Raw genomic sequence first — 20,273 nt, 5'->3', positions numbered from 1 at the left:
ATTTAGGCTCTCTCGGCTTCATAATGTTCCACGATCCAATTCAACAACACCATTCCGTCCCAGGTGGTAGATGAGTCATTTTGTGGAGCAGATCATGTGATCAGATTAGGACATTTAATAGAGATAGCAGCTTTCTATTTTGTTCGATGGTTTGATGCTATTGAAAGAAAGATGCAAATCCAAACATCAGCTGCTTATGGAGAGCTTCCAAAGAAGTGCTCTATACAATGTGGTATTGTGACTTTAGTATATTAAAGGGACATTATCAGCCTAATTCAGGATACCCTTCACCCACAAAATAAAATTTCATGGCAGGGAACAGACATTGCAAAATTTAGTATGGACAGAAGCCTTGTCAATGAGTGCAGGTTTTATCTCCTTAATGTACACATTTTTCCGCTGTCCTGGAAACCCAACCCCTACATCATATTGTTAATGCAACTAGGGTGACCAGATGTCCCGATTTTTTTACGGACAGTCCCGATTTGGAGGGCTTTTTCTTATATAGGCACCTATTACCCCCCACTCCCTGCCCCGATATTTTTACACTTGCTATCTGGTCACCCCAAGTGCAACAGAGCTCAGTATTGACCCTGGCTTTAAGCAGGAAGTGAAACTGACCAGTCTATACAAGAGACAAGGTGGGTGAGGTAATACCTTGTATTGGGCCAGGTTTTGTTGGTGATTGAGAGAGACAAACTTTTGAGACGCACACAGCTCTTCCTCAGTTCTATAGGGCTCGAAAGCTTGTCTCTCTCTCTCCAACAGAAGTTGGTCTAATAAAAGATATTACCCCATCCACCTTGCTCTCCAATCCCCTGGGACAAACACAGCTACAACTACACTGCACACCGTCTATAATGAGTGAAGTGTGAAAAATATACAGCATAAACCGTTAAAAATAAATTAGATTTTTAGAAATATTTTAGTTTTTAATTTAAAGTAATGATAAGACGAGTGGTCCAATTTTAAAGTGTGTAATGTATACATACCATCTTTCATACCAGGGTTTGGATTTCCTATTAAGTAAAAGCTCAGCATTGAGCACAAGATACAGAAGGTATTGAAGAATCTTGTATGCAGTGTAGTTGTAGCCGTGTTGGTCCCAGGATATTAGAGAGCCAATGTGGGTCCGGTAATATCTTTTATTGGACCGACTTCTGTTAGTGAGAAACTACTGTAATCATGGATTACAGACACTGGATTTATGCCTCCTTACAAGGATCTGTAACCCATTAACCTCTTTTTGTCCTATGACTGCAGAGGTGTTAAGGGGCCACTCTACCTTGAATGGTCCCTTTTACAATGTGTGCTAACTACTTATGCTGAACTATCTTTTCCATCTTTCATTTTGCTGTGACCCTGGGATTACCTTTCCCAGACCGGAAGAAGAGCTCTGTGTGGCTCAAGAGCTAGTCTCTCTTATCGACAGAAGCTGGTCCAGTAAAAGATATTACCTCATCCACCTGGTCTCTCTAATTGAATAATCTTGTTGTTAGACCATATTGCATGAGCTGAACCTGGAGACTGGGGGAAAGGCTCCCATAACTCTTCCTTCTATTTATCTGCATTATATGGTTGAGAGGAAATTCTTTATACTGAAGAATCATAAAGCAGCCACTTGGATTTCCTTCTCAGAAGAATACACTGCTGTTATTAAACAGAGAGAAAGTTTCCTCAGAGTAACAGAGCTCAAAACAGCAATCTAACAAACTTAGAAGCCATCTCTCTACACAGCTCTCTCTCTGATCTAATTAATAAAATGCGGGTTCAGGATAGAACAAGTTGCAACAGTGTCTCAACTTTAGCTTGCTCCCAGGCTCTATTAACCAATGCGAATAGGGCAACTACCAGGGACTCCATAGAATCATAGAATCATAGAATATCAGGGTTGGAAGGGACCCCAGAAGGTCATCTAGTCCAACCCCCTGCTCAAAGCAGGACCAATTCCCAGTTAAATCATCCCAGCCAGGGCTTTGTCAAGCCTGACCTTAAAAACCTCTAAGGAAGGAGATTCTACCACCTCCCTAGGTAACGCATTCCAGTGTTTCACCACCCTCTTAGTGAAAAAGTTTTTCCTAATATCCAATCTAAACCTCCCCCACTGCAACTTGAGACCATTACTCCTCGTTCTGTCATCTGCTACCATTGAGAACAGTCTAGAGCCATCCTCTTTGGAACCCCCTTTCAGGTAGTTGAAAGCAGCTATCAAATCCCCCCTCATTCTTCTCTTCTGCAGGCTAAACAATCCCAGCTCCCTCAGCCTCTCCTCATAACTCATGTGTTCCAGTCCCCTAATCATTTTTGTTGCCCTTCGCTGGACTCTCTCCAATTTATCCACATCCTTCTTGAAGTGTGGGGCCCAAAACTGGACACAGTACTCCAGATGAGGCCTCACCAATGTCGAATAGAGGGGAACGATCACGTCCCTCGATCTGCTCGCTATGCCCCTACTTATACATCCCAAAATGCCATTGGCCTTCTTGGCAACAAGGGCACACTGCTGACTCATATCCAGCTTCTCGTCCACTGTCACCCCTAGGTCCTTTTCTGCAGAACTGCTGCCTAGCCATTCGGTCCCTAGTCTGTAGCTGTGCATTGGGTTCTTCTGTCCTAAGTGCAGGACCCTGCACTTATCCTTATTGAACCTCATCAGATTCCTTTTGGCCCAATCTTCCAATTGGTCTAGGTCCTTCTGTATCCTATCCCTCCCCTCCAGCATATCTACCACTCCTCCCAGTTTAGTATCATCCGCAAATTTGCTGAGAGTGCAATCCACACCATCCTCCAGATCATTTATGAAGATATTGAATAAAACCGGCCCCAGGACCGACCCTTGGGGCACTCCACTTGATACCGGCTGCCAACTAGACATGGAGCCATTGATCACTACCCGTTGAGCCCGACAATTTAGCCAGCTTTCTACCCACCTTATAGTGCATTCATCCAGCCCATACTTCCTTAACTTGCTGACAAGAATACTATGGGAGACCGTGTCAAAAGCTTTGCTAAAGTCAAGAAACAATACATCCACTGCTTTCCCTTCATCCACAGAACCAGTAATCTCATCATAAAAGGCGATTAGATTAGTCAGGCATGACCTTCCCTTGGTGAATCCATGCTGGCTGTTCCTGATCACTTTCCTCTCATGCAAGTGCTTCAGGATTGATTCTTTGAGGACCTGCATTCCATCTTACTGTAATGCAAAGGCATAGATTAAATGATTCATTGGCATCTCCCTGGTGCTCCTCACCCTTATTTCTGACTGCCTCCCAAACATTAATGCATCTAGCAAGTCTATCATTAACAGTGTTGGTCTCCATACTGGAAAGGAGGAGTACCGCTAAGGCCTGTGTTTGTGCTTTCTGCTTTGATGACCATCACTGAATATCATGACCTCTCCAGTCTTCTGATCATCTGTGGGCCTACCCTGAAGTCGTCATACAGGCCCTGATCCTGCATCTGTCTCTGCCTGTGTTGACCCTGCTTCCTTGCAGTGCTCCATTACAGTCAGTAGGAGTGTATGCAGGTGGACCCTGAATCCCAGTGGAGCCCCGTTGACTTTAATGGGGTTCTGTGCAGGCATCTGTCCATGTGCAGTCAGTTGCAAGACTGGGGCATTGGTCATTACTCCGATATAAACCCCATTGTAATTAAGGGCAAAGACAATGGGCCGAAGCCTTCTTGCCTTGCTTGTGACTTACTACTTGTCTTGTGAATGAGATGAGCAGCATCTAGCTCTGTGTAAGGATATCAGGATTATGCCCAGCATATTTGTCATCTGGCCTCTGAACCAGAACTGTTGCAGTTCTCTTATTGCTAGTTACATGTGGTACAGATCCTGTATTCTGTCTGATGGGGATTCTAAGCTTAGATATTTAACAGTACGAAGCCCACCTACCACAAATGGTAACAATCTGGTCAGTCTGCCTGCATTAAAAATTCAGTGTATGCTTCCAGTTTGTTGCTGCCATCAGTCAATTTAACTTTTTGTATTCATTTTTTACAGTGTCCATCTGCCAAACCAGGGACTTTTAAGCCATGGTCTGTGAGGGTATAAAAGGGAAGTTGAAGGAACAAGGTCTGCTCATGAAGCTGGTTTTATCCCAGGGGTCCAAAAAGAAAAACACTGTAGCAGAAAACAAATCTGTATTCATGTGTCTCATCCACTGATTCATGAAGCTCCATAATTCAATTGTGGAATCATCATTTCCATGAGGAAGGGGTATTGCTGGCAGGTTATTGCTGGGATGAAAATGTAAATGAAGAGTAAGATGATGGCTTTGCTGTCTGTGTAATTGAAAAACTTACAAGGTTCATTTAAGTTCGCTGCAAGGATCAAAGAAATGTTTACAACAAGCTTGTTTGTAAAAGCATTTTTTTTAAGTATGATTATAAAACTCTGAGATGTGAAAAACTGGGGAGGACTTGGATGTGCTAAATCCAGTCAAAATGGCCTTTTTTCCTTGATGCATTTTGAAGTTGCTAGCCAGAGCTGGTGTAAGCAGATTTTACTTGGTTGACTTAAATGGAGTGTTGCTCACTTACATCTGGTTGGAATTTGGCCTCTGTTTTATGACATTTAAATGGCTGCACTGGTTAATTCATAGATTCCAAAGCCAAAAAAGACCATTGTGATCATCTAGTCTGACTTCCTATATAACACAGGCCATAGAACTTTCCCAAAATGATTCCTAGAGCAGAGCTTTTAGAAAAACATCCAATCTTGATTTAAAAATTGTCAGTGATGGAGAATCCACCACGACCTTTGGTAAATTGTTCGTTCCAGTGGTTCATTATCCTTTCTGTCAAGAATTTATGCCTTATTTCCAGTCTGAATTTATCTAGCTTCAATTTGCAGCTATTGGATTGTGTTTTACCTTTCTCTACTAGATCGCAGAGCCCATTAATAAATATTTGTTCCCCATGTAGGTACTTACAGACTGTAATCAAGTTACCCATAACTTCTCTTTGTTAAACTAAATTGAGTTCACTGAGTTTCACTATAATGCACATTTTCAAATCATTCCTGTGGCTCTTCTCTGAACCCTTTCCAATTTATCAGCAATCTTTTTGAATTGTGGACGCCAGAACTGGGGACAGTATTCTAGTAGCGGTCACACCAGTGCCAAATAGAGAGGTAAAATAACCTCTCTACTCCTACACAAGATTTCCCTGTTTATGTATCCAGGATGGCATTAGCTTTTTTGGCCACAACGCCATGTTGGGAGCCCATTTTTAGCTGATTATCCACCATGACCCCCAAATCTTTTTCAGGGTCACTGCTTCCCAGATTAGAATCGCCCATTCGGTAGCTATATCCTACATTTTTTTTGTTCCTAGATATATACATTTACATTTATGTGTATCAAAAAGCATATTGTTTGCTTGCACCCAATTTACCAAGTTTTTAGGTTAGGCATTTTAAAACATTTATGTCTAAAATTCAGCTCAAAACGTTGTGGCTGTGTGACAGAATATACCTCTGTGTTCACACACTACCCACTGTTGTAATAATTTTTGAACAAAATATGCCTTCTAAGTATTATTTGAAAACTCATAATTTCCTGATCAGTATCATCCTGATAAAATAAGTAAGGCAAAATTGTTTGTGAAGCTGTAAGATTTCGCTGTATAGTGTTATTAACATATGTTCCAAACTGAGATTGGCAAACAGGCCTGTCTTAAACAAAGGAATGTGTACTCTACTTAATTTGCATTTAAGCAATAAACAGTAAGCAGGAATGGAAACAAAGGAAGCTTAAATAGGTGAGGAAAAAGCAGCAAGAACATCCTTCCACATAGACTTTTTGTCTCCTGGTACCCAGCTGGAAATGTTTTTCCAGAGAGGGACTGAAACTAGAAAAACAAGGGACAAACACTCCGATCTCTCTCCCTGCCCATCACATTCACTGCACTTGAAGCAACAAAGGAAGCATTCTCTGGACTCTGAGAAGAGGGTTCCTGACCTAAGAAGCTTGGCAAGTAAGACTGTTGAAGGCATGTGGTGAGAAAACTTTGCTTTGAATTTAATATAGTGTGTTAAGTTAGGCACGAGTTGCATTTTATCTTTATTTTTCTTGTAACCATTTCTGACTTCTGTGTCTCACTTAAAATTTTGTATTCACTTCAAATGTCTTTATAGTTAATAAACTTGTTTCATTGTTTTATCTGATCCAGTGTGTTTAAATGGAAGTGTCTAACTTTTTGAAATAATAAGTTGACATATTATTCCTTTTCAAGAAATAACAGACTTCATATAACTTGCAGGAGAGGGCTGGACATACCTCCAGTCTTAGATTTCCCCCCACAGAAATGTATGTTGGGGTCACCCTGCAATATTACCAAGGCTGGCGAGAACCAGAGTGTAATCCAAGCGTGGCTGCCAGGCTGTAGTTGCACAGAGATACTCAGGGTGTGGCTTTCATGCTGGAAGGCTGTTTACGAGTGGCCCAAGTGGGAGCTATGTCAGCAAGCCATGGTAAGGCACCCAAAGTTGCAGGGCAGGGGGTGACACAGCCACACATTAGTCTGGACTGTACCTTGGTATGTCACAGGCTGTCATATAGACTGTCTGGAAAAAAAGGAAATTTACTCAGGCTGTTGATTAACTGCAGTTAACTCATGCGATTAATTCAAAACAATTAAAAAAATTAATTGCAATTAATCACAGTGTTCAAACAACAATATACCTATTGAAATGTATTAAATATTTTTGGATGTTTTTCTAAATTTTCAAATATATTGATTTCTATTACAACACAGAATTCAAAGTATGCAGTGCTCACTTTATATTATTTTTGATTACAAATATTTGCACTGATACCCTGGGACTGATCCAACCACAACACCGCATATATTCTTTTAATTAGCACTGTTGTTGGTACCTTTGTCACATGAATGTGTATGAATTTCTGCATTAACTGGACATTATCGCAGACTAAAAACACATATAAATGTTATTCTAGACGTTAGTGCATTAATAATGGACATTTTAACAGCTTTGTAATGCCATCTTACTAATACCAAGCTCATATATAGCATTTTTCAACAATAGATCTCAAAGCACTCTACAAAGGAGTCAGTAAGATTATCCCCATTTCACAGATGAGAAACTGAAGCACAATCATCCAGCAGGTCAGAGGCAGAGCTAGGAATAGTAATCAGGTCTCCTGAGTACTAGGCATGTGCCCTATCCACTAGGCCACACAGCCTCACCTTTTTGTGCTTCTTATAGCACCGTCCATTTAAAAAGCTCAGTGGTTGACACATTTATTAATTAAACTACACAATAGCCCATTGACCTCAGAAGCAGTTGAGGGCATTCAGAACCTCACAAGCAGAAAAAGTTCCCCACGCTGCACTGCTGTAGTTTAGCAGATCATGTTTTCATATGGGCAGCCACACACTTGTTACAAGTTCTTCTTCTTTGAGCCAATAATGAGCATAAATATCCATGTAGCTCCAGCACCATATGGTAACCTGCATTGCAGGACTTTTGGAGAGAGGTCACACTCTTTTAAAGACAGCATAAGAGCCACTGCTTTTCATGTTCAATCAAGAAGTGCACATTATGCAGTGAGAGGTTTACAGTAGCACTTAGCTGTGTTGTTATGAAAAGCATTTCTTAAGGTAAGCGCTGATGCTTGATTCATCTCAACATGTCAAGATGGCTGAGACAAGGCAGAGTGTACAGTAATGTATCACTAACTGTCGTTCATCTGCGCAATGCACCTGTAACCTAGCAGAGTGAAATGGCGAGTGCTTACAGACCCTGCTCTCTGAGATTTTGCCCATTAAGCCCAGACCCATGAAAGGACACACAATGCTTTCCAGAGCTTCTAGGGAGAGCAGCCACTGTGCCACCTTGAGGAGCATGTCTCTCTGGGCCAGCCAATGCAGCAGCAGGGATATGAGCCCATGAAAATGGAAACGGGTAATGGTAGAACAGAGAGAGCAGAGCTATGGTTAGTGCAAGGCTGCCTTCAGGACATGCCAGGAATGGGAACACGGTCCGCATTTTCCCCACAGAGGGCCTCACAGTTCAAATGTTGCCTCTCCCTTTTTTTCTCTCATAGAACGAGTTGTTTTGCTTATTCTGCAGGCTCCTGACCCCGGCTGGTGATTAGCTTGTACTGCGAAGCATTTGCATTTAGAATAACAGAATCAAAGAAATGTAGGGCTGGAAGGGAGCTTGAGTGGTCATTACGTCCAGCCCCCTGCGCTGAGACAGAACCAAGTAAACCTAGACCATCCCTCACAGGTATTTGTCCAACCTGGTTTTAAAAACCTCCAGTGATGGGGGGTTCCACTACCTCCCTTCGAAGCCTATTCCAGACATTAACTACCTTAATTGTTAGAAAGTTTTTCCTAATATCTAACCTAAATCTCCTTCCCTGCAGACTAAGCCCATTACTTCTTGTCCTACCTTCAGTGGACAGGGAGAACAATTGATCACCGCCTTCTTTATAACAGCCCTTAACATATTTGAGAACTGTCATTGGATGGCTACTCTCTGTAATTGTTGTCCGAGCCAGAGTAATTATCTGCTTCCTTCAGTACTGGGGAGATCCCAAAGCAAACTGCTAGAAAACCGGAAGGCAGCAAAGTCCCAGCGATAGAAGTGGGCCAGCTGCCTCCTTTCTTTGAGTGACAGCTCACTGAGTAACTGCTCTGATAACCAGCTATAAGTGCTCCAGATCTGGGAGTCTGTGAACTCGGGCAGGTGGACATCCATTGGCAACCCCATGCGACGCATTAGGTGATGCACCTCTCTGTTGAGGAAGCCAAACATCATCACATAGTCATACTGGATGAGGCATGGCCGGCACAGGCTGACCAGTGGCTTCCACTCCATGCTGGCATTCTGGGGTCCTCTGTTTAAAATGCTCTGGATGAACTCTTTGAAAGTTAGGCCATCTGCCAGTCCATGCATGAAAGCAGAGATGAGTCTCTGGAAAGGGTCCCTGACGAACAGCACTTTGGTGTAGAATCTCAGCATAGCCTCCATTGCTGTCAGGTTGAACTCACTGAGTCGCTTCTGTAGACCATGATGTTGGGGCTGGCGAACTGCCACCTCTAGTGTCACAGCTTCTTTCTCCTCTAGCACCTCCAAAAGCCATTCCCAGCTTTCCAGCCCAATTGCTGGTACTTGGCAGTACAGGAAATCCAGCTTGGTGCTCACTGCAATCCTTGAAAGCATCTCAGCTGCTTGTTGCTGGCTGGCTGGAAGCTTGGTGACTTTAGCAGTTTTGCTGCAGAAGGATCTCAGTGTCTTTTTCCTGAGCTGTTGAACATGGAGGAGGGTGTCAAACGTCAAAGGTAAATCATCCTTCATCTCTGCTTCCAGATCACCTGCAAAACAGCATTTGGATATGGGGCGTTATTCCCACAAGACAGCTACATAAGGAAACCTAGGGCAACATTCTCCACCCAGACCAGCGCTGCAGAATTCTACACTACAGTGTGTGACAGGCAATGGAAGCAACACAGTATCTCCGTGGACACTGAATTGACCTAACTACATTGACTTAAGCGCTACACCGCTCATGGAGGTGGAGTTATTAAGTCGGTGTAGTGAGCGACTTACACTGGCGGAAGAGACATTTTAGTGTAGACGCTTACAGAGTTGGGTAGACATAAGCTTGAAGAAGAAAACTCCATACTTCATCAGACATCTTTTATCTTAACTGTAAAGCATTGTGGGAATCCTGCTCCTAGGCAAGCCTTAAAATCTTTCTTAGCCTATCTTAAGTGTCAACATGAGTAAGAATCCGGATTTGGCCTAAAGAAGTTTTGCCTGTGTAAGGACTCCAAGTTTTAGTTGAGATGGGTTTAATAACTAGCAAAAATAATAAGAAACTTTATAAAAACCATAGGAATAGTAAATTGATTTGTGAGTTAGAACATAGCCGCCCCTGATAGCCTCTTTTGAGTTGATGATTAATAACATCAGAACACATTATGGACTCAGGAGCTATCAAAGGTTTGTTAAATCACGAGATACTAATTAACGACTAGGGGTAACATTTCCAAAAGTGGCTTAGGAGCTTGTCATTAAAAAACAAAACAAAACAACTTAGGCTCCTAAATTCCGCCCACCCGCCAAATGACTTATGCTCCTATGTCACTTAGGCACTTTTGAAAATATTACCGCAATCATTTTTTTAAAAAAGCAACTGCCCAGTCCTTTTTTGTGATGATTGCTTTTAATTTGGCAAATTTCAATTTCACTGCTTTCTTTTTCTAATTTGATTTCTAAAATGAATGGGAGTCTGTCAGCTTAAAACTCACATTAATGTTGGAATGCTAGGTATGTGTTTTCCTTAGTACTGTTACAGGTGACTCATATGGAAGGCTTCTGATTTTTCAGTTTTAACCAATAAACATTGATAGAACACATGTCATTTAAAAAAGAAAGAAGGGAAGAAATTGGTGTTTATCCAATAAACACTGGAAAACCACCAGAAATGGTTATTTTTATCTAAGGGCTTATCTACACAGAGCAATCATATGAACCCTAGGGGTGTAATTTCTACAGCACATGACCGCGTTGTGTATTATTTGGCTCATGTAGACTCTGCTGTTGTGCACTAAAGGTTTCCTACTGAGATTTGACATAGTGCTGTTTGAAACAGTAACAATACTACGTTAAAGCACACTAGGGAACATTACAAAGAGATTACTCATTACAAGTATGTACTACATATAATGTCTACAATATACACTACTCATTACAGTATACACAAAGAGAAAGCCTCAACCCTCTCTGATTTTTGGACAGCTACATACAACTCAAAAATTGCTAAAAATAAAGCCTGAACAATGACATTAATAACTGCCCCCCAAAACCAGTAGCCCTACTCATATGTCTATTCTAGCTAAAAGAGATTAGAGAAAAAGACTTGGTCTCTATTTTATCAGTCGTTCCTATATGCATCTGGCAGCTCTTAGGGGATAATCAGTTTCCCCTGGGTAGTTGGATAGTTTTCCCATTTCCACTGTTGTTTGGGCAGATCTATCATACAGCAACAAGGAAGTGAAAACACTTTAAAACTAGGAATGACACATTGGAAAGACAGGGAGCGAGGGATTCAGGGACACCACTGGTATCTGGAACTATTTGTAACTTCTTTTGACTGACTACATTTCAAATGGATGGTGTCTGTTGAATTTAGTGCTGGACTGACAGCTCAGGAAGAAAGAATTCATCTCTTCATCCACTGATCAGGTATGAAATACAGAAGTGCAACCTTTTCCCCACCCTCCTGCACTGTCCCACCAATATTCCTCCATCTGACCAGAAGCTACGGAGCCTGATCCTCCACCCTCCTCCACCGTGTGCAGTCATCTACCTCAGTGCAAAGTGGGTTTTCAATGTGACTGTACAGGAATGCTAGTGTTTGATCCCCACACTGCTCTCACCATGTACTGGTATAAATGACTGTACAAGGAGGAGTGCAACAAAGAATCAGGCTCCTGAAGCACAGGGCTGGAAGGGGGTAGCTCAGTCTCTGTGGCCTAGTCAGTCCTTGGCATCTCTGCTGATGACAAGGGGGCCAATGGTGCCAGGGGTGGGGGGTGTCTTTCCTGATGTGGACATTTGTCCACTGAGAACTGGACAGGAAATCACCAGTTCATTTCACATAAGCCATAAAAGAGCTGCCGGCTGGTAATGAATTTCAGTCACCACCAAACTGGGTAGACTGGGGTGTTAAAGGACAATAGAAAATAATGTTCAAAGCTTTTCTGACCTGTCCTGCATCACCGTGAACAGGCAAACATTACCTCTTTGCTGGGGAGGGTGACTCCTGAGAAGATGCCCCCACCACAAGAGGGAAAGGCAGCAGAGCAGAGCCAAGGTGAGCAGGCGGAGGAGGAAACGCGTCTTGGGCATCTCTGAGCTGCCCCAGCAGCTGACAACGACAGCAAAGAGCAGGCATGTGCCCGACCTAAAGGCAAGAGAATATTTCTCTGTGTGTTTACTCAGGAGCAGGGTTAAAGTACTGTTTGTCCAACCGCGCAGCTCACCGATAGCCATCCCCAGTGTTAGAGAAACCTCTGGGGGGAAACAATTCCCACAGGAAGGTTACACAGTGGAGTCTCCTACCCGTGTCTACCTGTAGCCGGCTGCTGTCTCTTGTCTTCTATGTAGGCTGTAAACTCTTTGCCCCTGGATTGTCTTTTTGCTCTGTTTGTACATTGCCTAGCACAGTGGGGTCCTGGTCTCTGACTAGGGCGCCTAAGCACTCTGGTAATAAAAATAATGAATAATAATATTAGCAGATGTATTGCCATCAGACCAAGGAAGTGACCTCGTAATTCCTAAGGGAAGTTGAGGGTCTGACTGGCGAGGAGGGCCCTGCCTGGTCCCCCATATGGGATTATTCTGAGACACTCTGCTCAATAGCTTTTGTTTTGTTTTTCACTTAGTGATGTTATCATTATTTGTCCTATTGTGGCATCTAGAGTGGCGGTTCTCAACCAGAATTCTCCAGGATTCTCCTTACCCTCTGAGGGTAGGACAAGAAGCAATGGGTTTAAATTGCAGCAAGGGCGGTATAGGTTGGACATTAAGAAAAACTTCTTAACTGTCAGGGTGGTTAAGCACTGGAATAAATTGCCTAGGGAGGTTGAGGAAACTCTGTCATGGGAGATTATTAAGAGCAGGTTGGACAAACATCTGTCAGAGATGGTCTAGATAATACTTAGTCCTGCCATGAGTGCAGGGGACTGGACTAGATGTCCTCTCGAGGTCCCTTCCAGTCCTATGATTCTGTGATTCTATGATTAGCTCTGGCCCAATTTGATGGTGCCTGATGAATCTTTATGTTAACAAAGGCTGTAAAATCAGAATTGTTTAACCTTCTCTTAATGCTGAGACGTGCTCCTCGCCAGGGGCTTCCATCCATGGCATACAGCCCTGCAGCCATGTCGCCTCCTGGGAGAGGCCCAGCCATGCTGGCAAGTTTTCAGCTCAGGGAGGCACTCTTCCATGGGAAGGAATTAGTTGCAGCTTAGCTTAGTTAGCCTCTGTACCCAATGAGTCCATGCTACTTAAAGACAGGAAAAAAGGGCTACTTTCTAACAGCCAGAGAAGGGAGGGAGGGAGCTCTAGACTGATAGCAAAACATCCTTTGTATTGATTAGCGTGCATGGGTTGTGTGGCTGTTATGGAATTAAGCAGCTTGGTAGTAAGTCTGTGGGAGGGATTTTGTGTGTGTGTGTGTGTGTGTGTGTGTACAAGTGTTTTGTTACACAAGAACCTCATAGGAATATGAAGCTGAAAGCCCATAGGGCATTTTGCTTGCCCTGGTCTCCTGTGAAGGAATGGTGAACATTCATGATAGCTGCACAGAACCTGCACCGAACCTTCCCTATCTTGGCTCTTATAAGTTTCCTTTCAGAGTAACAGCCGTGTTAGTCTGTATTCGCAAAAAGAAAAGGAGTACTTGTGGCACCTTAGTTTCCTTGTAATTTCCACAGGCAGTTAAGCTCTATATTTCCACCAGAGGGGGCTCCAGACATGAGAAATCATTGCATATTCTTCTGTGTGCCTGCTGGAGAACAGAGAACAGAATGTGGTTATTTATAACACAGCCCCTTTCCTGCTGCAATATAAATAAATGTGTAGGTTAGATGCTGTTGTAGTAATGGCGGTGGGTGTAGGAGCCAGCTGGGTCTCAATGAGCTCATGAGGTTCAGATGGTAATCTCATGCACTTGCTGAGAAATGTCATTGGCAACATTCTTTCGTGACAGTATGTTAGTGCTACAGAGGAAGCCAGGCAGTGAGCACCCCTTAATGTCAGGGCCTCATTTTAAGGCAAGGACTGAGCATCCCTGCCCATACAGTACAGCTCATCACCCCTGTGCATGCCCCCGGCACTTGCACTGACAAATTCAACAGAGGACAGTGCTGAAGAGGCCAGAGTCACAGGTGAACTTTCAGCAGGGCATGCAGGGAAGCAGTGGGCTAATATTATACCCACTGCTCACAGACATGCAGTTTGAATAGCACCTGGGTTTGGACCTCAAAGGGACTAGATTACCCAGGCTGCAGCAGTGTGGGCTCCTTTGCTTGCTTTCTAGTGGAGGACAGGCATGGAACTTTGCATCCAGTTGCAAAGCCATGGTAAGGAATAAAACCTTCAGTGTACAGCAAGAGAACGATCCAGTCCTGAAGGTAACAGAAACAAACTATTTTCTCCATGCTGCAGAAGAGGATGAGGCCTGGAATCAAATGAAGGGGAAATAACAATATCAAGCACATTTCCTCCATAGAGCTTGAAGCAATTTACAAGAGAGGTCACTATAGTTATCCCCATTTTACAGGTGGGGAAAGTGAGGCACGGAATAGTGAAGTGATGTGCCCAAAGTCACTCAGCAGGTCAGTTTCAGAGCCAGCAATAGAGCCCAGGTGTCCTGAGTCCCAGCCCAGTGTGCTATCCTGTAGGCTACATAACACCTCTTGTTAATCAGTAGCAAACGTTTAATAAATAGACGGGCCAGAAGAGCGTGAGGAGAATTCCCTCTATTACGCAATTGTCACTGGAACCTGGATGGCACCTCCGCCTTTATTATAAAAATGCTCTCATATTACAGGCCTAACCCAAACTCTTCCATTCCAAGCAGGGTTACAATTGAGCTGCTGCTATGAAACAGGGTAATATATTTTTTATCAGGGCTGACCAGGGTAAAATCATAAGATAAAAGTGAAGAGACAGTCTCTGGCTGAAAAATAAGTATATTCCACCTTTGTTCATTCATTTCAAGAAAGCGATGTATATAAAACGTTGGCAGCCTAAATCGAAACACGAGAAACAAACAAACTATATCTACTGTGTATTCCAGGCTTGATGTACAGTGAAAAAGCCCCAAAGAGATGATAAGCAGCATTATGCTGTGAATCAAAAGAGCTGACTGAGTTCAGTGAGGGGCTTTATTGTTTCTGCTGAGTAAATGTCTCAGCTCTCACCAACAGGATTACGACACAAATTCAGATTCATGTTTGTTAATCTAGCTCAATAAAAGTATTTCAAAAAGCTCTGTTTGATTCAGCAAAACCCTGCCAGTAGTTTTGCACTATGGCCACTAGAGGTTGCCAATAGGTTGAACCTAAATGCGGATGGGAGGTTTTTGTGTGTGTTTTCTGCTGGCAGGTGCTGGGGCAGTGAGGAGCAGCTATTGTGTGACAGTTAGATGCTGGCAATAGCACTCTGCCAACCTGATCCTTCTGCCTCTCAGATGGACTTGAACAATACGATCTTACCGCTAAACAACCCTGTCCTCACACAGACCAGTAACATGGAGACACAGGGCTCAAGCCCCAGCCATGCCTGAGCTGAAGAACTAACAGCCACCAAAGAGATGACTTTGAGTCCTTTTCTTCCTGCCCTGCTCTTGGGTCTGGCCAGTGGCTGACCTAGCCCCTGCAACAGTTTGAACAGCCCAAGGGTTGCTCTAACATCTGCTGGTTAGCAATGCTCTGCTTCCCAGGAGCTATAAGGCCAATGAGTGAATCGATGGAGCACCGTGTGCTCCAGTCCTGTCCCCTCTCATGGCTTGTGAATATGCTGGACTAGCAGAGCTAGACTACATGGCCTTGTAGGTCTTTTCCATCATGGGTCCCTATGATTTACCAGTGATGCCCACAGACAGATTCTGCAAGTCTGGCACCGGTTTCACGGCATCTGTTTCTGGCAGCAAGCGTGCTGGGGACAGCAAACTCTTGGCACATGAGGGTTCAGATTATGGTGTTCGAAATGAATGCTTCTGAAGTCTGGCTGGTTTGCAGCAAAGGGGGGGAGTTGACCTCTGTGCTGAGGCTGATATGCACCAGCACAGCCAGTGCAAATAGGGACAGTAATGCTAACCGCCCACTCCCGGGGGCAAGTGCAGAGCCCGCCTCAGGAGCCTGCAGTGCCTGGGGCACCCTACAGTAGGCTAGGGTCATGTAGGGAGCAGGCTGGGGCAAGGAAGTCGCGTGGCCGGGGCAATCCTGCACCCTGGCAGTTTACCACTCATGCAAGGCTCATAGGGGCTATTCCAGCTAAGTGTACAAGTTAGGACAGCTCTGATCCACACCAGGGGAAGAACTGCCCCTTCCCCCCACTGAGAAGCCCTTGAATAGTGGAGGTGCAAGTCACCACCTCCAGGTCCCAGTGCTGGCCTTAGCGCTGGGGCAGGGATGAATTTCAAGGCCCCTCAAAAAGTGATTAACAGGACAACGTGGTGTCACTACCTAGGTCAGGGGCTTGGGTCCCACCCAGGCCAATGGGACCTGAAGGGTGTTCCCATCTGAATCTCTTCAGTGGCCTGTATAAAATGAGCCTGATGGTCCACGTAAACAGCATAATTCCCACAACAGGCCTCCTGGTTTGTTGACTTAGCACAGCGGCCATGGACTGAGTGGGGCCTGGAGACTGCATGAGCACCCCTTGAGGTGGACCCTCCAGGACACAGTTGAGATGCACTGTGAGGTCAGCATGGGGGAAAACTTGCATAGCGGCTCCCCTCTCTCCCCCCAAAACTTCCAAATAGATGACTAGAGGACTCCAGGCGTAAAGTGTGTCCATGCAGCATCCACTGCCAGCATTTAACTCAGCCAAGAAAGGACAATGTACACACACACTGTGGTTCATTGCAAACATACAATGGTTGATACTGGATAGTGCATCTGGGATTTAGCTTACAATGCACCTCATTAAGGGCTACATCCTGTACCCCTGACTTAGGCAAAACTCCCAATGAAATGCATGTGATAACACTACATCCCTACCTGAAAAGAAAAAGCCGCAGCAGCTTCGCCTGAGAGAGGACTGTCAGATTTGGCCCCAAAGATGCCTACATGGTAACTATTTGGGCTAGATTCTGTTTTGCTCATAGGCATCTAACCCCATTCCAAGATATTTTTGTGTGTCAATGACCACCCTCATTTTTGGTCCCAAGAGTTCCTCCTACACATCAAGATTTTTTCAAAGCTTTGTTGTTTGGGACTGGGACCTTAATCAAAGAATATGCAAATCCTGGGCTATTGTTCTGCACTGTGTATAACAGACAAAGGACACCGGAATCCTCCTTAAAATGGCTTTTGTGGCTTGTGGGTGGGTGGAGGAGGGCAGAGTGTGTTGGTGTCTGTTTATGGGAATGTGAGCTTTGTTATGTGATGGCAAATACCATCCAATTCATCATGGGATATTTTTACCCTGCTGCCTGAAGGAGGAGCAGATCGGAAACCTATTTTTTCTCCTGTTTCTTTTTGGGAGGCCAGCACTTGGAAACCGGGATTTGAGATCTAATTGTTGAATGCTCTAGAGCAGAAAATGCTGCCAAGTTCTTCGTATCATCAGTCACTCCAAAGAAATGGCAATATATAAATAGCCCTCTTCCAAGAGTGGCATTCTAAATGGGAAGAATCTTTTTCCGTATCAAGAAAGGATACAGTCTGGTACCAAAATTCCTGGGTTCTCTACTGCCTGGCTCCACCAAATGGGGGCGGAGCCCTTTAATGAAGCGTGGCACTATGGGCAAAACTCAGGGGACTTTGGGAAGCTACTTTGTTTCTGAGAGAGTTAGCCAGGCTGCAGTGCTGAGCAATTAGTCCGTTCTTTGAGCTCCTTTCTCTGTGCTTATTTCCAGCACCAAAAGTAGCAGGTGGAGACGTGGACACTTGTCCACTAGCACCTGGCCTGATGCCGCCAAGCTCATTTCACTCAGGGGCCATCAGAACGGTGTCTGGGGGCAAGGCCTTTAGCCCAATATCATTTTGTTTTTAAGAGACCCGCAGCATGGTTGGTCCAAGTCACAAATATGTCTTCCACCTAAGCCCAGTGCCTTATGCAGTCTCAGGGCAACCTTGGGCAATAGTATAGCTAGATGAATCATCTCCCTGGGGCAGAAATGGTTACATAAGAGGGGAAAGGAAAGACATTTCACATTTCATTCAAGGCGTAAAACAGGTAGGACAATGTTTAAAAGGGTTGTACAACTCAGACACTTCCTGTTTTCCTCCGGCCAGGAGCTGTGATTGTCACTTCTTATTCAGCGTCTCATCCTGGGCGGAAGACAATATCAGGTTGTATGAGGGCAGCAGGATGTTTATATGGCAGACTGAGTCAAGGTGCTGCTTTTAATACTCCCAGGAACAGAGTTGGGGAGGGTGGGGGGAAGCGTTCAGTAAAGCTTTTTAAAAAAGGGCCATGAACACTCAAGATTCTTGACGATTGCCATGCAGGCCGGCTGGCTTCTTGCCAGCTCAGAATGTCATTTTCTAAGGCTATTATAAACGGATTTGACAAGATGCTGGGAACTACTGGTAATTTAATGTGGATTCATACCATTAGTGACGCTACATTGAGAGGCTTTGCTTAATTACGATGTAAGCCGTTAAACACATCCACTCAGATAGACTGCATTAACATTAATACTTAATGGTGATAAACATAATCAGCTGAGACTCAGCCACATGAGACACCCTCCCCCCCCGCATTGCATTTCTATTCATGTCATGTCCCCCCTCATCTCCCATTTTAGGAGTTATGAATCTGCAACGTACGTTAGAACAAAACCGGGTACCCAATGGGGCTTATTCTCATTGGTTACCAGTTGGCTCACAGCCTCGACTATCAGGGAAGATAAAGAAATGCAGTTCTTGTAAGTGAGGCATATTGTAACAGCAGAGGAACAAATTGGACATGGTTGGCTAAATTCAGGCCTGGTGTGCGAGTTTTCAGCTCCCACTGTCGTTTGTTGGGAGTTGGAAATTGGTCCAAAATATCAATGCTTCAGAATGTGCTCTAAGTAGGTTTATTGCATGAATGTTACAATACATAGGGCCTGGTTCACCTCCCATTCACACTGGTGTAATCCATTCACTTCAGCAGTTTTAATACTGATTTACTCTGGGACAGAATAAAACCCATAATGATAGGTGAAGCTGGTTAGTGCCATCTAATATTAAGGTTGCCAGATACTTCCCATTGTAAGACCCTGCCTTCAGCGATTTATAACTTTGCCACACTGGGATTGGCTGGACAAGGAGACTGTGACTGAGAACCGAGTGGGGCACGGGGAAGGAGGTGATGGGGAGTGGAGACTGAGCTGACAAAGAGTTGGTGTACAGGGCAAGAACTGGGACTGGCTGGGCAAGGAGACTGGGACAGGAAGCTGCGACAGGAGCCTGGTAGGAAGATTATAACTGGGAAACAGTGGGGATGGGGAACATGGGCATTGGGGGGCATGAGTGGAGGCCTGGGATGGGGAAATAGATTGTATTAGGAGCTCGGAGGAGGGAACTAGCACTGTCTGGGCCAGGAAACTGGTGACAGTGGGCTGAGGAGCTCAGGTGGAGGGAACTGGGAATATCAGCAAATATCTGTGAAACCCACTGGCAGAGTGGCTCATACCCTGCTAATGCTGGTTTACATACAGGATGACAATCTACTACAGCTCATTAAGTGAGCACTTGTCCATCTTGTGCACTGATTGAGTCCCAGTCCTGTTTATGTATGTGATCATGTAATTATTAAAGACAGTATCATAAGGCATACGCACAAGGGGTGAATCAAAGTTGCTTGGACAACCTTCATTGTGGCATTTCCTAACTTTGATTGCTTGACTTTGCAGCCTTAATAATGGGGGGTTTTGAACACCGTTTTTGTGCATGTGTGATATTTGTTTGAATCGACTCCTACCTGGCTGTATTTCCCAACTACTTTGCGTCTTCCCATTGGGTTCTCCTGTCAGACCCCCTGCATAGAGTTGCTGTGCACTATTTCAAAGCTGCCACCTTCCCCCACAGAGAAGGGGCTCATCCTTCTTTCTTCTGAGACATGAACCTGAGCTCCTGGCTGCTTGTGGTTATTAAAGAGGATTATTAGTGTGGCCATGTAGGTGGTTGACTGTACGACTGTATTACTTGTAAGACGTGCTGGGCACAGGCACACAGGAAGCCACAAGTGCTTGCACATACAGACTAGGTGCTGTGAATTTCTGGATGCTTAATTCTGAAAATCTAGCTCTCTGCCTCTCCTTGCTCATCTATTTTTAATGGGAAGGAAAAGTCTGCTCCTGTGCTGGCCATTAGTTTACCTCCTCCTTTAGGCTGTGGTTATCTACTGACCTGACATTTTCTGATCCATGAAGATCTGGAATAGGGTAGGTGGTAAATGATTAGTTTAGGTCTCCACACACTTATCTCTCTCAGACTCGGCTCATTTCCAAACTACCATCCTATTTTGGACTTAGATAATTACAGGCTAGATCCATGGAGCT

The 20,273-nt window shown here is 44.3% G+C and overlaps 2 protein-coding genes across 5 annotated transcripts in view; one reads left to right on the top strand and one right to left on the bottom strand.

The window, feature by feature from the left end:
• Nucleotides 1-6,175, top strand: part of XDH (xanthine dehydrogenase) — a 77,408-nt gene extending 71,233 nt beyond the window's left edge. For all 4 annotated transcript variants that reach the window (XM_073338670.2, XM_073338672.2, XM_073338673.2 and 1 more), the window contains one exon: nt 4,010-6,175. In XM_073338670.2, coding sequence (XP_073194771.2) covers nt 4,010-4,060 — 51 coding nt within the window. In that variant the 3' untranslated portion in view covers nt 4,061-6,175. The remainder of the gene's footprint in view (nt 1-4,009) is intronic.
• A 2,367-nt stretch (nt 6,176-8,542) lies between these two features.
• On the bottom strand, nt 8,543-12,040 carry LOC140908824 (carbohydrate sulfotransferase 9). Its single transcript, XM_073336699.1, has 2 exons — nt 12,031-12,040; nt 8,543-9,354 (listed from the first exon to the last, which is right to left on the bottom strand). Exons 1-2 carry the CDS (start codon nt 12,038-12,040, stop codon nt 8,543-8,545), a joined length of 822 nt encoding a protein of 273 aa, XP_073192800.1.
• Nucleotides 12,041-20,273: the final 8,233 nt, after the last annotated feature.

This window comes from Lepidochelys kempii, chromosome 3 (genome assembly GCF_965140285.1).
Source record: "Lepidochelys kempii isolate rLepKem1 chromosome 3, rLepKem1.hap1, whole genome shotgun sequence".
Taxonomy (NCBI): Eukaryota; Metazoa; Chordata; order Testudines; family Cheloniidae; genus Lepidochelys; species Lepidochelys kempii.
Note: the sequence above shows the minus strand (reverse complement) of the source record. Positions and strands in the feature narration are given on the sequence as shown.